Below are 26,880 nucleotides of genomic sequence, written 5' to 3' on the forward strand. Positions count from 1 at the left end.
ACCTCTTACAACACCCGTGGGAAAGGAAAGTGTAAAAATAATTATATATATATTAATATAACAGTAGATTCAAGAGTCTTCGTAAGCAAAGTGTACGCATTCGCTATCAGTACGGTTACTACAAATTGTTCGAGATTAATCATAACTGAGATTGAATGGAATTAGACTATGAATACGCGTATTGTTTCTTGCGTAATAATATTTTACCAGAACAAGTTGCTTTTGTACCTCTGTCCCATTCGTGTTTCAACCGTGAAGCAGTTGTATTTGCATGGCTGTGTTTCGGTTTAAAGGGTGGGATATGGCGTGAATTTACTGGCTACAGAGGAATAACACCTGAGTCCTCAGGAATAGCAACGCATGGGGGGTATCATGGGCGAAACAGTATACTCTGTTATGTCCATGGTACTGCTCATGTCTATAGGCAACGGTTATCACTTTCCATCAGGTGGGCCGTCAGCTTGTTTGCCATTCTAAGTTGTATAAGAAAAAAACAAGTTTGGACTAAGAGTGGCTCAAGATTGGCATTATAGTGTAAATCCGGTCTTAGACTTGGTGCTAGTATGAAAGTGGATGAAGCAACAGATGTAAATAAAAAGAAGGCAGATACTTTAAATTCAATTATGTTAACAGTATTTATTACATCAGAATTTACAAGCATTGTTTCTGGGAGCTTGCTATTTCATTTGTGTATTGTAATAAATGTGTAAAATTTCTATTAGTGTAAGGATGAAGCATTTATGTTTGTTTTATAGTATATAAATAGTGAATCCTATAAAAACAAAGTATACTAGTCAGTTTGCATTGGTTCTTCAGAAGTTGATTTCTGAACGTTCTTATAGTAGATATGACAACATAACCTTCAAGAAAAGAGCATATTCCTTTTTAAAACGCCGGCAGCACACCTGCAATGCCGTAGGTGTTGTGGGTGACCATGGGCGGCGGTAGTCACTTACCATCAGGTGAGCCGCATGCTCGTTTGCCTCCTGTGTTGTAAAAAAAAAATAGTCATATAATCTTCAATAAAACTCGTAGTTCAACATTCATTGTATTATATACATTTCTGTGCCTCTAGTAAGAAAGGGTATAACTCAAGTTTTGCCTTTTTCTTTTTTAGGCTACTTTAAATAAGCAAATTTTTCTCTTTCGAATGGTATAAGAATCGTAACGATATCTTTAAAAACAATAGAGATAGTAAACATGTAAAAGGCTACAATTAACAAAATATTTGTGGTAAAAAAGTCATAATTAGAAATAAAACTACAATATTTTACAAAAATTATTTTTGTAAAATGAATCAGTTCGATTTGAACCCTTTTACACCATTTAATAGCGATTATTTTTTATAGCGTAAAATACACAACATTGTTTTTCTTTAATACTTCAATAAAATAGTTTTAATTCAACTTAAAACTATTTTCACATCATAATTTTAATATTTTTGTTAAGTGTGATTAGGTGTAATAGAATTATTTTTAAAACTATAGGTTTTACTCAAAAACCGACAATTTCATAAGAAAGAGGAGAAAAAATTACTATAAATGCAATCATTGACTTGTTCAATTAGTAAATAATAAAAGCAGCAGAATTTTTTTTCTTTATTTAAAATAGTTTTTTGGCTCTCCTGAAAAGTGACCATTTTGAATTGAACCCTTTCTCACTAGAGGCACAGATTTTTCTTTATCATTTTTTAACACGTTGAGCGCCACGCGCATTTCTACAGCAATCCCGTTCAGGCCACTCGCGCCGCTTCGAAGCGCTGGTACTGCCGGAGCTGGTGTTTCCTATCGTAGTAGAAGGTAGTTTACGTTTGGAACGTGATTCCTATAAATTTTAAATAAATTTTTTGTAATTCCGTAAAATAGTGTAAAATTTTATAGTTCTCATGTTACACGCTGTCAGACACCGATGGCTGACGCGGCCTAAACGGAAAGTCTAGTCAGCCACCGATGGCTGACATGGCGCTCAACATGTTAATTAGGTAATTGGCAAATGCAGTATAAGTAATTATTGAATTGTTTTATATATATTAATGATTTATAGTTATATATATTATACAGTGATGGGTAGAATAATTATGCAAGTAATTTTATACATGGCTAGTTGGAAATATAGTAGCATAACGAACAGGCGTTATTTTATTGCTTACCTTACAGTGAATACTGAATTAAGAAAGAGAGTGAATGGTTTCGATCAGCTGAGCTATCAAATAGATTTTCAATCTTTAAAATTATTTTAAAAATCAGCCATTTAATTGTATACCGTTGAAAATAGGTTATTACAAAATTGGTGTTCAATCAGTGTAAACTTTAAATGTCATTCCATACTCATAAAAACAAATATAAATAATTATATTCACAAACATAAATATAACACAAATTATGTACTTCAATGTTTCTCTAGAGTGCTCCTAATTCTAATTTAAAATGTTTAATTGAGAGGAAAATTGCCTGTGTGCAAATAAAGCTGAAATATCTTCTTGACCTTTCGTCTCGCAGAATTTACCCACCAAATAGGGACTATAAAAATATCATCAACTTTGTAAAGTCAACTCCATGGAGTCGGGCTGTCCTCATTATGTGAATTATGGATGAGTCGAGACACGGTTGGTAACGACATGCAGATTAAGCCCGCAATATGGAAGCTGGCACGGAGGAACGAATATATTTGGATATGGTAATCTCAACGTTCCGGTGTTGTCTGGACTTTTAGAACAGATGTAACAAAGTGTCAACATTCACATGAACGATTTTATTGCTCTTATTTTTTTACTAGATGTGTCCTGTGGCTTCATTCGCGTGAAATAGCACATAAAGCACATATCTATGTATTAAGTTAGAATCTATTACAATCTACCCTTGTACCAAATTTCATTCAAAAGTACAAATTTTATTAAATAAAAATCTATTGTCTGCGTCTGTATGTCTACATTTAAGCGTTTATAACTTTAACTTAACGAAGTGTGTCAAAGTTGTAATTATCTGTCAATTAAAAAAAAATATGATTGATTATTGAAAGTGTTTAACTAATGAACTAAAACATTAATTATAGAATACGCCGCATATAAATCTACTATTTAAAACTTTGCATCTACTTCATATAAGACAAATTTTGATTTAGTGGTTTTTTTTTCTGTAATCTATTATAATTAAGATATTGTGACATATGAAATTTAGTAGCATTTATATTAAAAGAAGATTTGCACGCCATTTATGGTAAAATATGGAGGCGTAATAACCTATTAATATTTGAGCAAATAAATTATATTATTATTATTATATTTTGCTTTGGAATTTATCAAATACGTTTATGTCAAATATCAAATTTTCAGTGACAGCTTTATAGGAATATTCTTATACGATTAAAATTTTAGTTCGCTAGCAGAGAACTTTTTTTTAATAATCAATCAAATTCAAATTTGAAACATCTTTATTTAAATAGATTTGTTTATAAATATTTTTAAATTGTCGTTTTTTATAAATGCGGGCTTCGAAAAGTAGTTAGTTATCTGTTGAGAAAAAACCGCAAGAAACATAACAGCTACACTTTTAAATCTTTGTTAATTTTATGTGTATTTATTTAAATGATTTTACATTTAAATAAATACACATAAAATTAATTAATTAATTAATATAAAATCACATGAAACATAATCGGAAACATTTTAAATTTTGAATTACTTTTGCAAGTTGACAGATAATAGCGAGATTGGTTATACTTCGTAGATATAACAATATTTATTTATTCAGACAACATAAGGCCCATTTTGTTAGTTATAACTTTACTTAACCTATGTTAGTAAATAAGCACTATGCTCTATGCTATATAATAAATATGCTCTTGTATTGATAACCTGTACCACCCAATATTTTAGGATGGGACAGTCCATTTTATCGGTAATTCTCTTCAGAACACTGTTTTATTTAACACGCACCCTATCCAACAGCGAAACAATGGGGGAAAGGGATAGTTAGCAATTAGATCCATTGCTAGCAATATGCCCTAACAGGTCGACTTCCACGTGGTTCCCCCTGGAAACCATCGTGAACAATTTTTGTTGAATTCGTCTCGATGGGCTAACTGACTTGCTTCATCCTCATCTATAATCCTTCACTGGTGCCCCGTGTGTGGTGTATACTGTTAACGCAGGTGGGGTTTCAATTTTATTAAAAAAATTACAATAAAAAAAAACAGAGAAACAATTCGTTTGCGCCGTATTGCGCAAAAAACATCTGTACGCTCTCGTGCAAACATGTGTGACACACTACAGTGACGGGGTAACCCCAACAGTGCCCTAAAGGCATTATTATATTGGACTCGGAAAGCATTGTAAGATTCTTTATTATAGTTAACCCACAAGCTACGCTATAGATTTTTTTTTACAACACGGGGGCAAACGAGCATGCGCCTCACCTGATGGTAACTGACTACCGCCACCCATGATCACTCACAACACCAGCGGCATAGATATTATTAGATGCCACATCCAAATATGTTATTATTTGTATAGGTACGGGAGTGTTGTCAGTGTCTCTGCATTAATTTATTCTACCTGGGATCCCTGTTTGAGTTTCGACTTTGAACTGATTCTATATAATTTCGCGGTTTATAACCCGTGTCATCTCAAAGCGGATTCCTTTATGTTAGAAAAGTTATGAAGAGATTATAAATTTTGAATATTACGTGGCATATGTAAAGTTGGATGTATCGTCTATTCAAAACATGGAGTAAAATTCATTTGTTATTCAAAACCGTCGTCAGCGTATTATAGATTTCTCCTATAGTTCTCCTTGTATAATAATAATTATTACTTTTTAAATTTCTAGTAAATTCTCATCTCCCCTCTTAAGGAGAGGAGATGGCAACTAACCCCCCGGCAGAAGCACAGTCGGCCGGGGTTCAGGGCCCCAGGGAGAGAAACCGGCGTACAATGCGGGCAGAATCTAAGAGCACCGCTTTCTGCATCTTTCCCGGGAGTGAGCCGCGTCGGAATCCCAAGCGTCGAAAATGTTGTTCCAGACTGGTTGGGATAAGACCGTTCACCAACAAAACGACTGGAACTATTTTGGTGGATTATTATTATTATTATTTAACTCTTTATTGCACCATAACTAAAAATATACAATGACAAGTGAATAATTCAAGTGAAATACAATAACATAAATACAGATTGAAATATACACATAAAGGTACAAAAGGCGGTCTTATCGCTAGGGCAACTCTTACAGACAACCTTTGGTTAAAGGAGAACAGATAGAAAAGGGCAGGTGGCGCAAGAGTGAATTAATAATGTGAATTAATCGTGCATAAAATACAAAAAAATATATATATATATATATATATATATATATATATATATATATATATATATATATATATATATATCATACAAAATACATAAACATACACATATAAATACATACATAGCACACACAAGGAAATATTTATAATTACTGAAATAAGATTTGCATATTTTAATACACTGTATTGCTTATCTTGCCGTGTGGTCCCAACATAGAATGAGCCACCCTTTCTTTTTTCTGGTGTCGTAAATCTAAGGGAATTAATTGTTCGAGGGATGGGCAGCAGTGTTCCTCTTCAAACACCACCAAAGCCTAACTGTGGTTGATAACAAAGTTTGGGAACAAAAGGAGGTCTAAGTCCAGCAGTGGACATTTGACGAGTGATATGGTATGGTTGCTTATGTAAATTAGAAAATTAAAATAACAGTATATTTGTATTTATTTTATTTAGCAATTTTTTTTGTCAACATCAATTCAAAATTACTACTAAATTTATTAATTAATTAATTTAGGGAGACTTTGTACAAAAGTCGATTGCTTGGATACCTCTGTCCCATTCGTGTTTCAACCGTGAAGCAGCTGTGTTTGCATGGCTGTGTTTCGGTTTGAAGGGTGGGATATGGCGTGAATTTACTGAGTACAGAGGAATAACACCTGAGTCCTCAGGAATGGCAACGCGTGGGGGGGGGGTATCATGGGCGAAACCGTATTCTCTGTTATGTCCATGGTACTGCTCATGTCTATAGGCGACGGTTACCACTTTCCATCAGGTGGGCCGTCAGCTTGTTTGCCTTTCTAAGTTGTATAAAAAAAAAACCTCTTAATGATTGGCTGGAAAAAAGTTCTATTGGGTGATAATGGAATGGTAAATCCTACTTACGCTATCGGTAGATGTTGGCAGGGCAGCAGTGAGAGATGATGAGTGAGGATGAAAACAGATGTTTGTAAGGACTGACAAATTCATAAGGTATTAACTAAGTTGATTTCCAGGAAGAACTTCGTGGAGGTCGACCTGATAAGGTAGCTAGCTATCAATGGGGCTGTTAGTCCCCATTACAAACAATTCCTTTTCCTCCCCATTGCTGTTGGTTAGGTACTAACGACCTTCTTTGTTGACTTTAAAAGTTTCTTTGTATTACAAGCAAATACCTTAAGCAATTACCACTTGATTGCTCAAACAGAAGACGTTGTAAGTAGGGTCACCATATAGCTGGACTTCTTCGGACATGTCTGGAATTTTATCGAGTTTCAATCCTGACGTTATCTCTTTTATGTTTTTTTTTTAATTGGCTTTTATTAAATAAAAAGAAATTGTTTATTTAATTTCTATTAAATTGTTATTCTAAAACCAATTTTCACGAAAAGGATGCTTTACGATGAGACTGCGTTTTGTATCACTCCTTTTGAATTTCTTTAACTATCTCTCTATTGTTGCACCTGGTGCAACAAAATATATATAGTGAAGGCGCATATAAAATTCTTTTGAAAAATTAAAATTTTTGTCAAGGCCTTAAGAAATTCTTAAATATTTTTTTTAATATACAAATTTTTGTTTGTCTTATATAATTTTAATGTTATCTAGTTTTTTTTAGGAAACCTCTCAATATTTTTTAATTTTTGTATAACCTAACAATATACAGAGTAAATTTTCGTCATCTCGAGCTCTGAGCGAAATAACGAATGTCCCGCTTTTTCTCAAGACTTGTTAAATTCTAAAATGGTCACCCTAACTGTAAGGCGAGATTTGCTGGAATTTGCGGGTAAATCAAAGGCAGTCCGCAATAAGACACGTCACTAACAAGATTACATATTCTGATTGTAGCGATTGTAATGGCTTGGGCACATAACATATTAATTAAGTTAGTTAAATGGTTTCTTAATTGAGAATAAATAGCGAACAATTAGACTAAAATCCCATTTAGTTTAATGAAGAGACTCTGACAAATTAGTTTGCCGAAGCAAAACCAATCATGTGTCTTGTGCTTCTGTAACGGTAGTGTGTGTACTAGAAAGGCAGCAATTAGAGAAAGCTCGAAAATATTTTAACCTGTACTCCATGTTACTGTATTTCAGTTGAGTTGGCGCAATAAAGAGTTAAATAAATAAATAAAGTCTTTATTAAAGTTGTATTTATAAGAAACTACCAAAATAATTTTCAAATATTTAGAATCGGTAGGGTTACTGCCATATTAGTTACATACTATGAACATTTATAACGAATATATGAATTTATTTTATTTACTAAATATTAATTACAATTAATAATAATCATCTTAGCCTTTAACCGTCCTCTTGGAGAGTTTTTCCAGTAGTTGCCAAACTTAGCAAGCGGATTGGCAACCGCAGTTAGGCTTTTTTACCGGGAACATACGGCTAATTAATGAATAAATGTTCTTTTTACAATTATTAAAACAATACAATCATAATAAAGAAATAATATTAACAAAGTTGATTTTAAAATTAATAATAATAAGTCATGTTTAAATTTTACAATGTTTTTCGTTTATGTTTCTCACTTCGATTTATTGAGCATAAACATAAACGAAGTGTGGCAACGTCGGAATTTTCTGTCAATTTTCAAAAACAAACGTTTCTCAATGTTTCTAATTGATTGTTAAAACAGTTCTCTGATAGTGAACTAAAATGTTATTCGTGCAATAATGTACATATTAAGTTGTTGCTGAAAAATTCGATTTTAATGGTGTAAATTTATTTCTAAGAAATCTAAAGTAAAATATGAAGTACCAAAGTGCAAAATTTTTAGTTGTAAATTTATATGTAACGTAAACTTTTAGAGTTTTGCATTACACATCTTAAACATAAAAAATATATGTAACGTATTCTATAATAAAACGTTTTAATTCGCTTTTAGAGTACTTTTTAAATAATCATTCACAATAACTGTTTATGAAATGGTTTTGGAATATTGACAGTTATTTGCAAGGTTGCGATACTTCCTAAGGCTAAAATTATACATACTTATAATTTCGTGACAATTAGAAGTAACATTTTTGTTTGTAACGTAATAAACTAATTGATTTGAAACAAAATTAAAGTATAGACAAACAATTTTGTATTCTTAATTCAAATACAGTTATGTCAGAAAGAACATGCTGTTTTTCATCGCGTAACAAAATTTATTTACTAAAGTTTTTAATAAATACTATTAATATAAAGATTGTAATGGATATAGTTAAATAAATAGTTGACATAAAATTTCGCCACAATACCAAGCTGGTTCAGCTAACAGTGTCACTGATAGCTATTACAGACAGCTATTTCGTACACCTGCTACGTGCCTGTTGCAAATAGTCCTACAGCCATAGATATTGTCTAGAAGTAACATGAAACAACTTCTGTATGGCTCTGATCTCCTAGTAGTTAATAGAACATTTACTACGTATTGTCAATTTGTAAACTTCATTTACAACTATTACAAGCAGCAATTAAAACAAAAAAAAAACAGGGTATTGAATTAAAAAATTAAATAAGACTTAATATATAAACAGTTGACATAAAATTTCCATCCAAATACCACATATAATATAATACTATTGCCAATACTAAACTGGTTAAGCTAATATTGTCACTGATGGCTTTTACAGACAGCTATTTCGTACACCTGCTACGTGCCTGTTGCAAATAGTCCTATAGACATAGACATTGTCTAGAAGTAACATGAAACAACTTCTGTATGGCTCTGATCTCCTAGTAGTTAATAGAAAATTCACTACGTATTGTCAATTTGTAACTTCATTAACAACTATTACAAGCAGTAATTAAAAGAAAAGAAACAGGGTATTGAATTAAAACAAATAATTAGACTTAATATATATACATAGTTGACATAAAATTTCCATCACAACACTAAGTTGGTTTAGCTAATAGTATCACTGATAGCTATTACAGACAGCTATTTCGTACACCTGCTACGTGCCTGTTGCAAATAGTCCTACAGCCATAGATATTGTCTAGAAGTAACATGAAACAACTTCTGTATGGCTCTGATCTCCTAATAGTTAATAGAAAATTTTCTACGTATTGTCAATTTATATCTCATCATATCACAGTCTTGTTATTCTCTTAGACCAATGTTCCAAATCGATTCAAAACTGGCGAAGTTATGAGGTAAAAAACAGTTTTGAAGTCGATTGAAAATACTACTCACTTCGAAGCCGTGTAAAGTAAGTAGATAAACATGTCTTAAAGGAGGCAGTTCCATTTTGTATACATCATTGACTTTGCTAATGTTCTCTGCGAGCTTGGATTGCGTCCTAACATCTTCCTTCAGTCATAAAACCCTTTTGATTATAGTTCGTAAACAACTACTGTAAGTTTCCTTAGCAATTGCTATTTTATCTTATGTCACGACTGAAAGCTGTTTCATATCGTTAAGTCACATGATTTAAATGTAGATGTCGTATGATACGCTTGAGCCCTTTTCTCTGTGATCTTTATACATCATTACTTTGTTTTTTTTTTTAATGTATTTCCTCTTAGTTTTTTGTTTGTTGCCTCTTCTACAAACTGTACAATGAGAATAAAGAGAGATAGATAGATACACTTTATTGTTTCCTCCAAAAGATTACAATAGTAAACTTATTCTAGATATAAACAATTGCAAGAAATAATCACAATGAGAAAACAATAGGTGACCTTATCGCTAAAAGCGATCTCTTCCAGGCAACGTTTAGATAAAGAAGAATAATGATAAACAGTTTTTTTGGAGGCCGAAACTCTGTTAATTTTTTTTAAATACATATAGAGATATAATGAAGTAAAATTAAAAGTAAAATATAATTTGAAGGTGAGCGCATTGGAAGACTGTAAAACTCATCGAGTTGATGTAATAAATAAATAAATAATACGTACTATAGTGTGAATATATAAATCTACATTTTAATCTACTGATAAACACTTAAAATAATTCATATATAAATATAAATATATAACAGTATACTCAGTTATGTCCATGGCACTGCTCATGTCTATAGGCGACGGTTACCACTTTCCATCAGGTGGGCCGTCAGCTTGTTTGCCATTCTAAGTTGTATGAAAAAAATACATATACATACAAATTTATACACATACGAATACATATACATATGTAGTTATAAAAATAAAAAGTATGTAAGTCTATATCTCTGTACCCTGTAAGTTCAATGCCATATCTCACCCTTCAGACCATAATTCAGCAGTGGACAGTCAACGGCTAACAAAATGATATAATAAGAACTACTAAGTTCGAAACTGGTCAGGCATACCCGAATTTAAAACGTGAATATAGCCGACATAAATAATTATAAAGTATATGTATTGCGCGGGAATCGAACCCGGAACTATAAAGATAAAGCAATGTGTTAAACCGCTAGACCATCGAGATCGTCTAAAGTAATTTAATTTTTTTTTTTGTAATTTTTTTCTTAATTTTATTATAGCAGTGAATTTACAGGGTACAGAGAAATAACACCTGAGTCCTTAGGAATGGCAACGCACAGGGCGTATCATGGGCGAAACAGTATACTCTGTTTTTTTTATACAACTTAGAATGGCAAACAAGCTTACGGCCCACCTGATGGAAAGTGGTAACCGTCGCCTATAGATATGAGCAGTACCATGGACATAACAGAGTATACTGTTTCGCATATGATATCCCCCATGCATTGCCATTCCCGAGGACTCGGGTGTTATTCCTCTCGAATGTCGTGGTCTAATAGATTTCTGTCCGATTCGAAAAGGTTGTGTATTCGAGTTGTGATATTTGTACCAATTAGCTTTTTTTTATGCAAGTTAGAATGGCAAACAAGCTGATGACCCATCTGATGGAAAGTGGTAACCGTCGCCTATAGACATGGGCAGAACTATGGACATCACAGAGTATACTCTTTCGCCCATGATACTCTCCATGCGTGATCATTCCTGAGGACTCAAGTGTTATTCCTCTGTACCCTGTAAATTTACTGTCATATTCCATCCTTCAAACCGAAACACAGCCATGCAAACACAACTGCTTCACAGTAGAAACACGAATGGGACAGAGGTACCTAAGCAATCGACTTTTGTACAAAGTCTCCCTCTGTTATGTCCATAATACTGTTCATGTCCATAGGCGACGGTTACCACTTTCCATCAGGTGGACCATCAGCTTGTTCGCCATTCTGAGTTGGGTAAAAAAACATCTTAAAAGGATAATTATTTTAAATTGTAACATTAAGAGAGGCAATCTCCATCAGTCGAGCCTCTCGGATCTATATTTCAGTGAAGTTTACTAATGACGTCATTAGGATAAACCCCATGTGATGGGCCACCCTAATTAAATTTAATATTGCCATCGTATGGGAAATGCGGTGATTATGAACTTACCGAACTGCGTGAGCCGAGAATTAAAACTTTTGGTTATTAGACATGAAATTTGTCGTGTATGAACCTAAATTATAATAGACTAGTCTTTACTTGTGACTTTGTTTGTATTTTGCTCTTCTAATGATTTGAATTGCGACCATCATATATATATATTAAGGAATTACAAACTGCTTCTACAGGGGGAGAGGATTGTTAGGTGCCACTGTGTTAGGTTGACTGGAAGAAATCTCTTTTAGAAATAAGTTCGCCTTTGATAACATTGTTATTGACTTACTGTTGTTACTGTATGTTTAGTGCAATAAAGAATATATAGTAGTGGGGACGCTCGTCCCCATTACCAGCAATTTGGTATATTGCTTTAATAACAGAAGATTATGAACCCATAACACCTTAGTCTGGGGGAAGAGATTGTTAGTAGTGGGAACTAGTGACTCATTGTTAACAATGTACCCTGTCAGGTCGACCTCCACGCGGTCCTCCACAGGAAATCATCGAAGTTAATGTTTATTAAATTTGACGATGGGCCAACTAACCTGTCTAGGTTCTTATTGTTTCATCCTTTAATAATACCATGATTTAATAATGATCAATGATTCCATGTTTATCCATTTAAAAAGAATTATTTGAAGAAAAAAGATTTGGAATAGAAATAGAAAGAATGAGCGAGAAATTTGAGACTGAATCTCCGTCATGAAAAAATTTATAAATTCTTCCACTCAGAAGTGGTAACTGAAAGTCATTCTCTTGGTTAAATTGGGGTTTCAATACATATAACAATCAATGAAAAAGAATAGCCAATTTGGTCCATCCGTTCACAACAAACGGACAATATTTATTTGATTTTTGTATCTATTTACACATGTCGCGTGGTCCCGGCATAGAATGCACTCCTTCCTTCTTCTTAGGTGTCATAAAGCCGATAAAGGAACTTGATGGTCAAGGGACAGCAACCCTCTTTAAACATCACCGAAGCCTAACTGTGGTTGCCAACCCGCTTGCCAAGCATGGCAACTACTGGCAAAACCCTCATGGGAAAAGCCTATGTTCAGCAGTGGACAGTTAATGGCTTTTTTTTATACAACTTAAAATGGCAAACAAGCTGACGATCCACCTGATGGAAAGTGGTAACCGTCGCCTATAGACATGAGCAGTACCATGGACATAACAGAGTATACTGTTTCGCCCCTGACACCCCCCATGCGTTGCCATTCCTGAGGACTCAGGTGTTATTCCTCTGTACCCAGTAAATTCACGCCATATCCCACCTTTCAAACCGAAACACAGCCATTCAAACACAGCTGCTTCACGGTTGAAACACGAATAGGACAGAGGTACCCAAGCAGTCGACTTTTGTACAAAGTCTCCCTCTGGTATACGGATGGTGATACATTACGTTAGTATGTAATATATAAGTATGTAATGCATAATTTACTTATTAACCGTATTCGAAAAAGGAGGTTCTATGTTGTATAAGTAGGTAGATATTATATTTATATATAGTATATGTATTTATGTAATATTTTATTATGTATCTTAATATTTTATTTAACTGTATATTTGTTTATGTACTCCAAATATTAATAGTTGTAGCACTTCAGCTGCCCGCTAACAACATGCTTTCTAACTGCATTGGGTTGACTGGAAGAGATCTCTGTCAGAGATTAGTCCACCCTTGCTTACAATATTTATAAATGCATTAACAATGTAATTTACAAGTGCAATAAAGATTATAGAAATAAATCTTTAAAAATAAATAAATCTTTATAAATTTAATAAATCTTTCTAAATAGAAATATTTGCCATATATTACCATGTCCTGATTGTAGTGTCAAAGGTTTATCGAAGTTCAAAGGTCATCCAGCACACAAGTAAGCCCTTTTACGACCTCCGTTTCCGTCAAGGTCAAACCCCTACACACTTTTACAGCAATTGCGTTTTTCGAGTACAAAGGACATTTCTATCGGATTGCGATCGTTCTGCTTGCTATTTATTTATTTGATTAAATATTATGTACTATTACTACTTAAGAGTGTATGTAATTATATAAATACAAGCTTTTACTTACGAATTCGTTCGTATGACCAGGATATGTCTTGGATAAAAAGAAGAATAAAATAGAAAATATTTATTGCTAGAAAAACACAGTTTTCTTTTTGATGGGTGAAAATGGTATGGTAACCCCGCCTGCGCTAACGGGATACGCTGGCGGAGCACCAGTGAAGGGTGATAGATGAGAATGAAAACAGGCCAGTTAGCCAATCATGATGAATTCATCAGGAATTAACCATGATAGTTTCCAGGGAGAACCGCGAGGAGGTCGACCTGGTTGGGTATATTGCTAGCAATAGGATTCTCAGTCTCCATTACTAACAATCCCTTTCCCCCTAGAAAAACACAGTTACAACAGAAAATACAGTAATATTATATATAAGAAGTATCTTATATTAGTAAAAAAACTAAAGTGACACAGCTGATGCTGTGAGTGTCCCAGTGTAGTGTGTACAGCTGTAAACAACGCTGGTTTTCAGCCAGTCCATCTTTTAACCTGTGTAATTTTCCTTTCAATATAATACCTGTATGCCAAAATTACATAGTAATTATTAAAGCCGTTAAGGCATTAACTGGTATATAAAAAACTTGCTTTCACATTTACAATACTCATATTAGTAAGGAGAGTCTGTTTCAATAGAACATATTGAAAATATAAACAAATGAAAACTGATCCGATCCTAGGTACTATACTAATTAGACATTAGTATAGTATTTTAGTAATGAACTCTTCTTTGTTATTTTTTTTTGCAGTTTTTCGATTCATATTTCTTCTTTTTGAATTTTTCGATCCATATTTCTTCTTTCTGGATATTTTCGACCCACATTTCTTCTTTGTGGATTTTTTCGACCCATATTTCTTCTTTGTGAATTTTTTCGACCCATATTTCTTCTTTCTGGATATTTTCGACCCACATTTCTTCTTTGTGGATTTTTTCGACCCATATTTCTTCTTTGTGGATTTTTTCGACCCATATTTCTTCTTTGTGGATTTTTTCGACCCATATTTCTTTGAAAAAATATTCAGTTTCGCTAGTAGAACACTCTTAAAGGTTGAGATTTGATAAACTATTTGAGATTATTTTAAAAGGATCATCATCATCATCATATCAGCCGTTAACTGTCCATTGATGAATACATGGCCTTCCCCATGCGAAAGGATATTGCTAGTAGTTGCCACGCTTAGCAAACGAGTCGGAAACCACAGTTAGGTTTTTGGTGATGTTCAAGAGAAACGCTACTACCCATCCCTCGACGATTAAATTCACTTAGTCGCGTTTAATTTCACCCACGAAAAAGGAGTGGTCAATTCTATGCCGGGACCACACGGAGATAATAACATTGCTAATAATTAATATAATCTGGAATATATATGTAAAGGATACGTTAAAAGACAACATTATATCCACGTTAATGCCCGCATCGATACTTTACTCATTTATATATCCGTTACACCGTGATGTACGTGGGAGGAGGGGGAGGGGGGCATGTCGAAACTCACGTACGCACAGCTGACGAGAATGATAGGAAATATAAAGTGTTGTATATATATATATATATATATATATATATATATATATATATACAGGTGATTTTTTTAAATTTTTCGACCCATTTTTAGTTTCGCCAGAGAACTTTTCGATAAAAATCCCACCGCTGACTTCTGTAGGTCGAAGACTTTTTAATAAAACTTAGTTTAAATTAAAGGTGAAGAAAAATACACAACATACTCAGGTTGCCTGCTCTCAGTTAGCTACAAGTAGGAGATTAATTAATAATTGTGAGTAGCAACACTTGCTAACAATATACCTTGACAGGTTGACCTCTTCGCGGTTGCCTTAGAAACATCATGTTTAATTTCAAGTGAATCACGATAGGTTAACTTACCTGCTTTTTCATCCTCACCTATTATCCCTCTCTGCTGTTCCGTCAGTGTAGGCGGGGTTACCATTCTATTATTACTCATTAAGAACAAGTCAGCTACAAGTACGGGCTGCTGAGTGAAAATAGGTAATAGAGTCGATTTCAATTCATTTTAATAAAATTCATTCGAGTCTAACTTAAAATTTGGAGTATACTTCATTTTGATACGTCATCTAGATTTATCTATTTCACTGGTTTTGCTGCTTTTAGGATTCACACGAACAAAGTAGTCCTTACTAATATTATAAATGTGAAAATATAAATTAATTGTTTGTAACCTTATAGCGTCTTAACGGCTTATCCAGTCACTATAAAATTCAGTATACACGTTTTTTTTTTATACCACTGAGGTGGCAAACAAGCATACGGCTCACCTGATGGTAAGCGGTTACCGTAGCCTATGAACGCCTGCAATACCAGAGGTATTACGCGCGCGTTGCCGACCCTGAAGAAACCTCTTTACCTCCCTTTTGAAGAAACCCATGCTGTAGTCTCTTGGGAAAACCTCGGCAGGGAACTCATTCCATAACCTGAGTGTTCGTGGGAGAAAACATACTATATGGGATGGAAAAGGATGTAGGATATATTTTATCCGGATTACTGAACATATCCCAGTCACGCGAATGAAGTCGCGTTTAAAACCTAATGATATAATAAATGCAAAAGTTTGTAACCATGGACGGTCAGATATTTTTTTACTCTTTCACACAAAAACTACTGAACAGATTTGAATAAAATTTGGTATATAATTAGATTACATCCTACCTTAGCATATAGAATAATTTAAATACCGATTCACGCGGGCGAAACCACAGGATACAGCTAGTAAATAATAAATGACAATTTCTTTATAACATATAGGCTACTTTCTATCCCATTCAATAAATATATCTCTGTATAAAAAAGTTACAGTTTTGACTTCATACTTACATTAACTTTTAGCTAGTATAAATATAAAAATACATTCAACGCACCGAAATTGTATGTCGGACTGAACCAATATATACAAACCTTAACTCGAGTCGGTGCTATCCAACTTAGATTAGTTGGTCTGTTTGCCTCGCACTGTAATTACTCAAGAAAACATTCCCCAAACCACATGACTAACTACATATTAATATTATAGAACCTCCGCACAGTTCTCCGATTTACGTAAACATTGGATATCTAGGGCGTACATCTGGGAAGTTCGTGGATAAACTCAACAGCCATGTAAACATTTATTCCTGATTAACTTTTACCTACGACTTTGTTCGCGTGACCGGAACATATTGGATGATATAAAAAAAAACCTACGTATGTCCTTATACACCACATACGCACTTATTGTACGTATATATCAAGCTACATACGTACTTATTGTACGTGTATGTCAAGCTACGTACGTATCTATTATACGTATACATCAAGCTACGTACGTATTTATTATACGTATACATCAAGCTACGTACGTACTTATTTTACGTATATATCAAACTATGTACGTTCTTATTGTACGTATATATCAAGCTACATACGTACTTATTGTACGTATATATCAAGCTACGTACGTACTTATTGTACGTATATGTCAAGCTGCATACGTACTTATTGTACGTATATGTCAAGCTACGTACGTACCTATTGTACGTATATGTCAAGCTACGTACGTACCTATTTTATTTTAGGCTTTAAAGATATTTTAAGAGGAACGCTACTGGCCATCCCTCGACTTTACTTAGTCTCCTCTTACCACACCCACGGCTAAGGCCAATTCTGTGCCGGGACCACACGTAACATTACGGTTATTTAATTTTTTCAGCGGCTTCCAAAAAAAGTTAAGTTCATTATTAGAACAATATTGTAGTTATTTTGAACTCATATTCATTCGGATTTTTTTTAAATCAATAAATATGTTTTATTCCCATCCGATTTTAATTTATGTCGATTGAAGTTGTCCACTTGTCTTTACTGTGTCCGTTTGTATTATCAATGTTCCTTATCTACGGTCTGTCTCAGCACTGAGTCGATATTATCTGTATTACTGTTATACCTAGATTATATATTGTCTACCCGACAAAGGGATCTAAGGCTCATTAGGATTAGTGCTGTATATCTCTCAGCATGTTATACATATAGCTTTGTTTTAGATAAATTACTCTCTAACAATTGTATTGGCAGTCGGTTACAAAAGCTCTGTTTGTAATTTTTATATTGTTTTTGTTTTTCACTAATGTCTGAGGGTAGTGTTTAGAAAAAAGGTATTAAGTAGGCTTTTTAGTGCTTTTTTTAATGGATGGTAATGAAATTGTAACCTCGCCTGCACTAAAGGTAGATGCTAGTGGGACACTAGTCAAAGAAAGGCAGGTCAGTTAGCCCACCGTGATGAATACACCTGGAATTCAGCACGATGGTTTTTAGATGAGGCCACGGGTAGATCGACTTAGCAGGATATAGGTATGTCCTTCCCCCTCGCGATTTTTTAGTACTAGGTGATTTATCTATTTATTTTTATATCTATTTTAACTAGTAGAACTAAATTGTAAAACATACAGATATAATCGATTCATTTAAATATAACTAGCTTTTTGCCCGTCACTTCATACAGGTAGAAATACGAAAACTGATGAAAATGTTTATCTGGCTGTGTTTCGGTTTAAAGGGTGGGCTATGGCAGTGAATTTACTGGGTACAGAGGAATAACACCTGAGTGGTCAGAAATAGCAACAAATGGGGAGTATCATGGGCGAAACAGTACTATTATGTACTGTTAATGTCTATGGACGACGGTTACCACTTTCCATCTGGTGGGCCGTCAGCTTGTTTGCCATTCTAAGTTGTATAAAAAAAATGACAATTCAGTTGAATAATAATTTATCAGTTTTCTTATAGCACAGGGGACAAACGAGCATGCGGCTCACCTGATGGTAAATAATTACCGTATGTATTACTGTAGCAGTTTGGTATAAAAATGTAAATAAATATATAAAAAAAAAAAAACAAAAACAAAATTTTAATGAAAGAATGAAGCCAATTTCCAGCGTTATTACAGACAGAATCGATTTCGGAAACAATTAAGTTCTGTACCTCGTGGCGTTAATTACATTAAATAATATTAAAGATTTCATTAATATTAATTAAAGCCCGACGCTCCGACCATAATTTATTTGATGAAGTTACAAAGTTAAATTCTTGTGACACGAGGAGGCAGATGTTGGATATTAAACTATCCACAATAACATATAATATGAGACCGTCGGTATATTAGTTATTGATTGTTCCATATTTGTGGCTACTATAATATATATATATATATATACTATGATATATATCATCATATCTGTCAACATTCTGCTATAAATCACACTACAAATACGGAACTTACTAGAAGATACTATAATGTATGTAAAATAGAGTCCTTTAGAACATTCTCTCCTTTGCTAATAAGTTTTTTTCTTATCGCAGTGGTAGATTTTTTTTATACAACTTAGAATGGCAAACAAGCTGACGGCCCACCTGATGGAAAGTGGTAACCGTCGCCTATAGACATGAGCAGTACCATGGACATAACAAAGTATACTGTCTCGCCCATGATACCCCCCATGCGTTGTCATTTGTGAGGACTCAGGTGTTATTCCTCTGTACCCAGTAAATTCACGCCATATCCCACCCTTCAAACCGAAACACAGCCATGCAAACACAACTGCTTCGCGGTTGAAACACTAATGGGATAGAGGTACGCAAGCAATCGACTTTTGTACAAAGTCTCACTCTGGTGACTATATTAATAAATTTCTTAACATTTGTCATTGTATAAGATATTACTGCAAAAATATAATCATTAAATGGTCGTTAAATTTAGATTATGAGGATACAGATGTAAATATACTGAGATAAACATGATAATATATATGTACATATAATGTATTGGGTAAAAATCAAATTCTACTCTACTACTCACACACATACAAACACACACACGTGCAGACACACTCACACATACACATTACACACGCCTTTCACGCCACACGTAATAAAATAGTACGTACATTCACAAAATATTATTGTGTATTTTATTATATATACTATTGTATTTTATTTTATTCCTTACCATGATGGCAATTAGTATTATATTATTGATGATTATGTCTGAGAAGGGGGGCCTGGTGATCTAAAACACGGGCAGCTCGCTGCCCAATTTCGACGCCAGTCCACAAATGTGTTTAGTTTTATGTTATTGTTGCCAATTAATGTGTAATATGGTTGTGGTAAAAAAATAAAAAATATGATTATTGTTTTATTAGCTCTTTACTGTCCACCGCTTAACACAGGTTTCCCCCAAAAGGGGAGTTTTAAGGAATAATAAAAAAATCACATTATAATATAGTTGACATGTTCAAAATACATTCAGTTACAATTATTGTCATTTAGACTAATATTATACACAGGCAACATTACATTTTTTGTTTATAATGGATAAATTTAAAATATATGAATATATAAATGTTTTTAAAAATTCTCTTACCTGTAGTAAGCTATATTGTCAACAAGTAAGATATTTAAAAAGATCTCAATTTTATTAAAAAATAGCAATAATGTTATGAAAATTTAGTAAAAAAAAAAAATAATAATAATAAATTATTTTTAATCAAGAGACATTTAATTTGAATTTTCTTTAGTTCATGCAAAATAAGCGTCAACGGTAAACCGGCAGATGTTCTGCACTGGTTGAGATCGCTGCAGGGGATTGCCATCAGGCCCCTCTGGTGATGGGGATCGTGAACAGCATTCGTGGTTACAGGAACATGTCTGAAATATTTAATTGTTTAAAGTTTCATAAGCACACATTATATTTTAATGTAATAACTACCGGTTTGACTTACGTGCAATAGATAGATAGATAGATACTCTTTATTATTTTCTTCAAAAGATTACAATAGTAAACTTATTATAGATACAAACAATTACAAGAAATGATCACAATGAGAAAACAATGGGCGACTTTATTGCTAAAAGCAATCTCTTTCAGGCAACCTATGGATGGAGAGGAGTAATTATAAACTTATTTTCCATCCCACAGCCCATCCCCAGCTGTTCCACAGCTGATGAGATGGCCTGTGGGACACATCATAAGGGCTGTGGATGGTTGTTAGTAGTTGCCACGCCTGGAAAGCAGGTTGGCAACCGCAGTTAGGTTTTTACAGATGTTTTAAGAGGGACGCTGCTGCCTATCCCTCCACTTTAATCTCCCTTAGTCGCCTCTTACGACACCAACAGGAAAAAGAAGGGGTGGTCCGTTCTACGCCGGGACCTACACGGCGCGTATGTTAATATCAAAATAAATAAATAAATGTTAACAATACCCAGTATAATGTTACCAATTTGAGGTTTATATACATATATCAAATGATAAACTCGATAGTGTGGATTGACTGATGTATTGAACATTGCTATTGTTAAAATATTTATGAATATAATGGAGCAAATAAATGATTAAATTAATATTTTTTTTTTATACCACTGAGGTGGCAAACAAGCATACGGCCCACCTGATGGTAACTGGTTACCGTAGCCTATGAACGCCTGTAATACCAGAGGTATTACGCGTGCGTTGCCGACCCTGAAGAAACCTCTTTATTGTACTAACATAATAAAAAATATAAATAAAAATAGTTCTGGGGATCCAATATTTACATGTCTATGTATGGTGAAACATGTATATATGCTTTTTATATATAACACTTTGCATCTTATGTCTCAAAGGGATGATAATGTAATAAATAAATAAATGTCAAGAGGTAACAAAAGGAAACAAACTCATATTTATAATATCAGTAAGGAATTATTTTTTAAGCAAACCGATTATTATGAATGTCACAGACATCTTATAGTAATCGTGGGCGTCACAGTATTATACAGGATATACTGTGACGCGCACGAAGTCTAAACTATGATATTATGTATCCGTGCCCTTTAATTAGTTGCAATATCCCAACCTTTAAACTGAAACACCTTGAAACACAGCAATGCAAACACAAGTCCTTACTATCAGGAACATTAGTGGGACAAATATACCCAAGCAGATGACTTTTTTACGAAGTAGTTCTCAGGTTAAAACAAACGATTAAACAACTACTAACTTTAAACAACTTCGAAACTAATAAAACTTTGATAGCTTGGAAAGATACGAATCAATATTAAATGTACTAAGAGCGTAGTATGGCAATACCTACCTTGTTTGGCGAGTAAATACATGAGGGTACATACATTAGAAATGTGAGTAGCGGTCAGTGTTGCCACTTTGGATAATATTTTTTCGCAATTTTAGTTAAAATTTTCCTGTTTGCAAAATTTTGGAGAACTGAAGAATTTTTTAGACAAAAGTGCAAGTAAATTTGTAAGCAGTTTTGGTATTATTATTTAAATATACCTATGTGAGTAGCAAAACAGAAGATGGATAAGATAAAGAAGCTAAAAGTAAAAACATACAGAAGTACGTTATTTTGTCATTCTCTTTGTTTTTCATGTCAAAACTTTGAGCAACATTAATTGTGTAAAAGTAAAGAAAATTTCCGTGTAATCCCGGTATAGAACAGGCTCCCGTGGGTGACGACTAAGGGAAATTAATGTTGAAGGATCGGGCAGTAGCGTCCAACTTCAAATTTCACCAAATACTATCTACGATTACCAATCCGCCAGATAAATATACCAACTACTGGCAAATCTCCCCAATAGGAGGAGGCCTATGTTCATCAGTGAACAACTATTGGCTAGCATGATGACGATAATAAAAAAATTGCATCAATTTGGAGACAAAATATTTCACATTTAGGTAAACCTCACAATTGATGAAAAAATGCACATCTGGCAACCCTGGTGCTACCAGAGTCAGTATTTTTTTTTTATTGGATGAAAATGGAATGGCCTGCACTAACGGGATACACTGGCGGGGCACCAGTGAAAGGTGATGTGAAGGATGAAAACAGGCCAGTTAGCCCATCATGATAAATTCATCAGGAATTAATCATGATAGTTTCCAGGAAGAACCGCGAGAAGGTCGACCTGGTTGGGTATATTGCTAGCAATGGGATTCTTAGTCTCCATTACTAACAATCCCTTTCCCCCCACCAGAGTCAGTATTGTGGAAGCAATGCACAGAGACAGACGTTGTACTGCGGAATCCTTAGTTTACCTTCATAAACTACAAAGAGAAAAATAAATACTATTACTTCTTCCATATTTCTGATTCGACGGCGAATTTTCAAACATCTAGGTCTTCTATTTGTACAAGGGCAGTATCTTCTTTTCCTGCGCAATTCCGCTGAATATCGCAATTTAGATTTCATGCTTGACCAGGTGTCACAAGATCGTTCACAGGAACACGTTGACCCTTTGAATAATAAACATTTATTTATTTATTTTTTTACACTTTATAAAATATATTTATAATTTATGAAATAATAAATACAGTTAATTTTAGTGAGAAGTGATACAAAATGCGGCCTTAACTCTAAACAATATTTTTCAGACAATTTTTAGGTAGAGAGCATTGAGAAAAAAGACATGATGGCGGTGGCGCACTATATATATATATATATATATATATATATATATATATATATATATATATATATATATATATATATATATATATATATATATGACATACATACATATACTTAATAGCACACATACAACAGGAGAGAATGAAAAAGGAAGATGAAAAGAAAACACGGGAAAAAAGAAGAGAGCAGGACTTAACAGAGATTTTGAAGCTAGCGAGAGTTTAAGCACACCGAATAGAATAAATATTTTATAGAATATTGATATTTTCCTTTTATTCAAATTGTAATGGTAAATTGACAGCCCACCTGATGGAAAACGATAAAGGTCAAATACAGACATGAATAGTACTCATGCGTTAACCATTCATAAAGACAATTTTTTTACGAGGAAAATTTATGGAGTGGTAACCTTTTGCGCGCTGTCTGTTTATACTGACAGGATACCAAGTGAGAATAAAGGGTCACACTAGTTGATCCATCGTGACGAGTTTATAAAAAAATAACCACGATAGATTCCAGGGTAACCACGCACAGGTAGACCTGATAAGGTACTGCTAACAATAAGATTGCGGGGAATATATGAACGATTTTAAATTATATTAATTTACATTACCCATAACATTACAGTTTTTTTTTTACAATACATCATACAATATTGCACTGTCAGTTTCATAGCCATCTTGATACATAACTAAATAGGTACCTACCTATGTAGGTAATGTAAATATTATAAATAAAATATATTCATTCGTTCATTTAATTAATAGATTTCTTATTTAAGGGACTATTAGATAACAAACTATTTTATGAACTTATACCAGAGGAAGACTTTGTACAAAAGTCGTTTGCTTGGGCACCTCAGTCCCATTCATGTTGCTACCGTGAAGTAGTTGTATTTGCATGGCTGTGTTTCGGTTTGAAGGGTGGGATATGGCAGTGAATTTACAGGATACAGAGGAATAACACCTGTGTCCCTAATGGGAGACAGGCGTGACAGATATGTAGTTATGTATGTAAATATATAAAACATCCACCGTGTGGTCTCAGCATAATTCATTCATAATCATTCCTTCCGTTTCTGTGGATGTTGTAAAAAACGACTAAGGGAAGTTAATGGTCGAGGGATGGACAGAAGGATCCCTCTCAAAACATAACTTAAAACTTAACTGCGGATGCCAACTCAACTACCAAGCGTGGCAACTACAGGCAAAACTCCCCTTATGGTGAAGGCTTACGTTCACAATGAATAGTTATCGACTGATATGATATGGTTCAAAAAATCAAAATCGTTCTCTTTTTTAGCATTAGCATATAGATAATAACTATTTTATAAAATAAACAGCTTCCTAATTTAAAATTTTAATCCTTATAAACTTGAAATTCATGTACAGTTAAACGTCTAAATATAGCAACTAAAAGTGGGAACTAACTCAACAATGTGAGGCTCTGGTTAGATTCATCAGACTAGAACTGCGACCAACTTCAGCGACGCTGCGAGCTCAAACAAGCAATTAAACTATACCAAACAGATTAATTATTTGTTTACGCGACAAACTCAACGAGATTGCAGTTTGAAACTACGGTTTCTCGATTTAACATTATTGTTGATTTCAAATCTTGTTGAATGGTAGAGAAAAGGGATTACTAGATAAATAATTATATAATTTATTTGCATTACTTACAGCACACAAATAATAACAGATATTGGTACATACACAAAAAAATAAAAAAGAATAAATATACAAAAAAACAAAAGAAAAGTACTATTATAATATTAGTAACTAACAATATTAGTAATGAAGACTGCCAGCCCATTGTTAGCTTTACTTGTCAGGTCTACCTCCACGCGGTTTCACCTGGAAACAGTTTCGCTAAATTTCAGGCGAATTCATCATGATAGGCAAACTGACCTGCACTTTCATCCTGACCTATCATCATTCACTGCCAAGATTACTACTATTGATCCATAAAAAAAATTGCCCAATCCAAAGTCAAATCGGTTTTTAGCCAGGTCAGCTTAGTTAGCCCATCGCGATAAATACACCTGTAATTGATTGATTGGCAGCACGATAATTTCCAAGGGGGATCACGCTGATGTGATCCAACAGGGTATATTGTTAGCAATGGAACCGGTAGCCTGCATTACAAACAATCCCCCAAACAATAACATATATGTTAGAACAAGGTAGATAAATAGGTGCATAAGCTCAAACCTGATTTGGCGGGAGTATAAAAAATACCCAAAAATTTTGAATTGGAAATAGTTTTAAAGGAATGGAGTTAGAATTAATTGTCGTGTATATGGATAAACTGGACAAACTAATGGTTGTAGTCAAGTCGATGGTCGGACCAAGTAACTGCCGTTACAGGACTGTCAATTGCAGCTGCCCTGCGAGAAGCTGAAGACCGTGCAAAATGGAGTAACATCATAAAAGAGGCAACAGACTGATTTTCACCCGCCATAAACTAAAATTTCATCCCAACCATCTGGACGAGTGGCGGTCCTCCACCGTGCGTTTTTCAAGGCACTTTCTCCCACGCACAACCACTCTTTGGAATCAACTGCCAGCAGCAGTACAGATACGACAATATAACCTTCAAGAAAAGAGTATATTCATTTTTAAAAGGCCGGCAGCACACCTGCAATGCCGTAGGTGTTGTGGGTGACTATGGGCGACGGTAGTCACTTACCATCAGGTGAGCCGCATGCTCGTTTGCCCCCTGTTGTAAAAAAAAAACAGACACCTTTCAAGGACACGACCTTCAGTAATGAAGAGGACGAAGAGAGAGAGAGAGATATATGGATATAACGTAAATAAAAAAAGGACGAAACACAAAATTGCACATTTTTCACGTAATTACGCTTTAAATATTGTTTATCTCTCTTTAAATGCAATATTATAAAACAATGACAAATACTTTGCTGGAAGTAATTTCTAATTAGAGATAAGTTCGCTTTTGTACATTACGTTTAAAATTTTATGGTTTTATCGTAACGTTTGTGTACAATAAAGGATAAATAATTGTTTGAAAACATTTCTAATTTAACCCATATTCACGAACATTCACGAATTTATATTAAAATTATAACAAAATATGTAATTTTTTGTAAATGACCGTATGGTGCAGGCATAGCATAGGCCACCCCTTCCTTTCCCGTGGGTGTCGTAAGAGGTGACTAAGGGAGGGTGAGGGACGAGCAGCAGCATACGTTTTAAACATCTCTAAAGCCTAACCGCGGTTGCCAAACCGCCTGCCAAGCATGGCAACTACTAGCAAAACCCCCCAAGGGGAGGCTTCTGTTCAACAGTGGACAGTTAAAGGCTGATGTGATGAAGATGATGATGACGATAATTTTGGCTATTTTTAAAGAAAAAAAGGAAATTTTTATTGACAACCAAATGCATTTACAAAACAAAGCAAAAGACTATTATATTAATTTGTAACAATTAGTTACCAAAATGGCCAATACTTGGCATTATGCTATGGCAGTTTATTTACTGCCACAGCGTTGTTACTGTGTGCAAACCACACAAAGACTTCACAGACGTTTACGGTGTACATTACAGATTTAAAAGAATAATAAAAAGATAAGAAAAAAATAATATACACATAAGTGAAATCACTTGCAGACCGACGAATTAAATATAACTATTCTATGTGTAAGAATATACAAACGAAATCGTTAATAAAAGTTA

At 34.0% G+C, this 26,880-nt stretch overlaps 1 protein-coding gene across 1 annotated transcript; it reads right to left on the reverse strand.

Moving 5' to 3' along the window:
• Window positions 1-20,147: 20,147 nt before the first annotated feature.
• On the reverse strand, window positions 20,148-23,865 carry LOC116413263 (uncharacterized). Its single transcript, XM_031911310.2, has 3 exons — window positions 23,796-23,865; window positions 22,847-23,007; window positions 20,148-20,426 (listed from the first exon to the last, which is right to left on the reverse strand). Exons 1-3 carry the CDS (start codon window positions 23,797-23,799, stop codon window positions 20,298-20,300), a joined length of 294 nt encoding a protein of 97 aa, XP_031767170.2. The 5' UTR covers window positions 23,800-23,865; the 3' UTR covers window positions 20,148-20,297.
• Between the last annotated feature and the right edge of the window lie 3,015 nt (window positions 23,866-26,880).

This window comes from Galleria mellonella, unplaced genomic scaffold (genome assembly GCF_026898425.1).
Source record: "Galleria mellonella isolate WM207_F2 unplaced genomic scaffold, CSIRO_AGI_GalMel_v1 utg332, whole genome shotgun sequence".
NCBI classification, from domain to species: domain Eukaryota; kingdom Metazoa; phylum Arthropoda; class Insecta; order Lepidoptera; family Pyralidae; genus Galleria; species Galleria mellonella.

Coding starts and splice junctions, on each gene's coding strand:
- LOC116413263 (XM_031911310.2), bottom strand. Junction 20,427..22,846: donor GAATCAGAAATATGGAAGAA/GTAATAGTATTT, acceptor TAAATATTTCAG/ACATGTTCCTGTAACCACGA.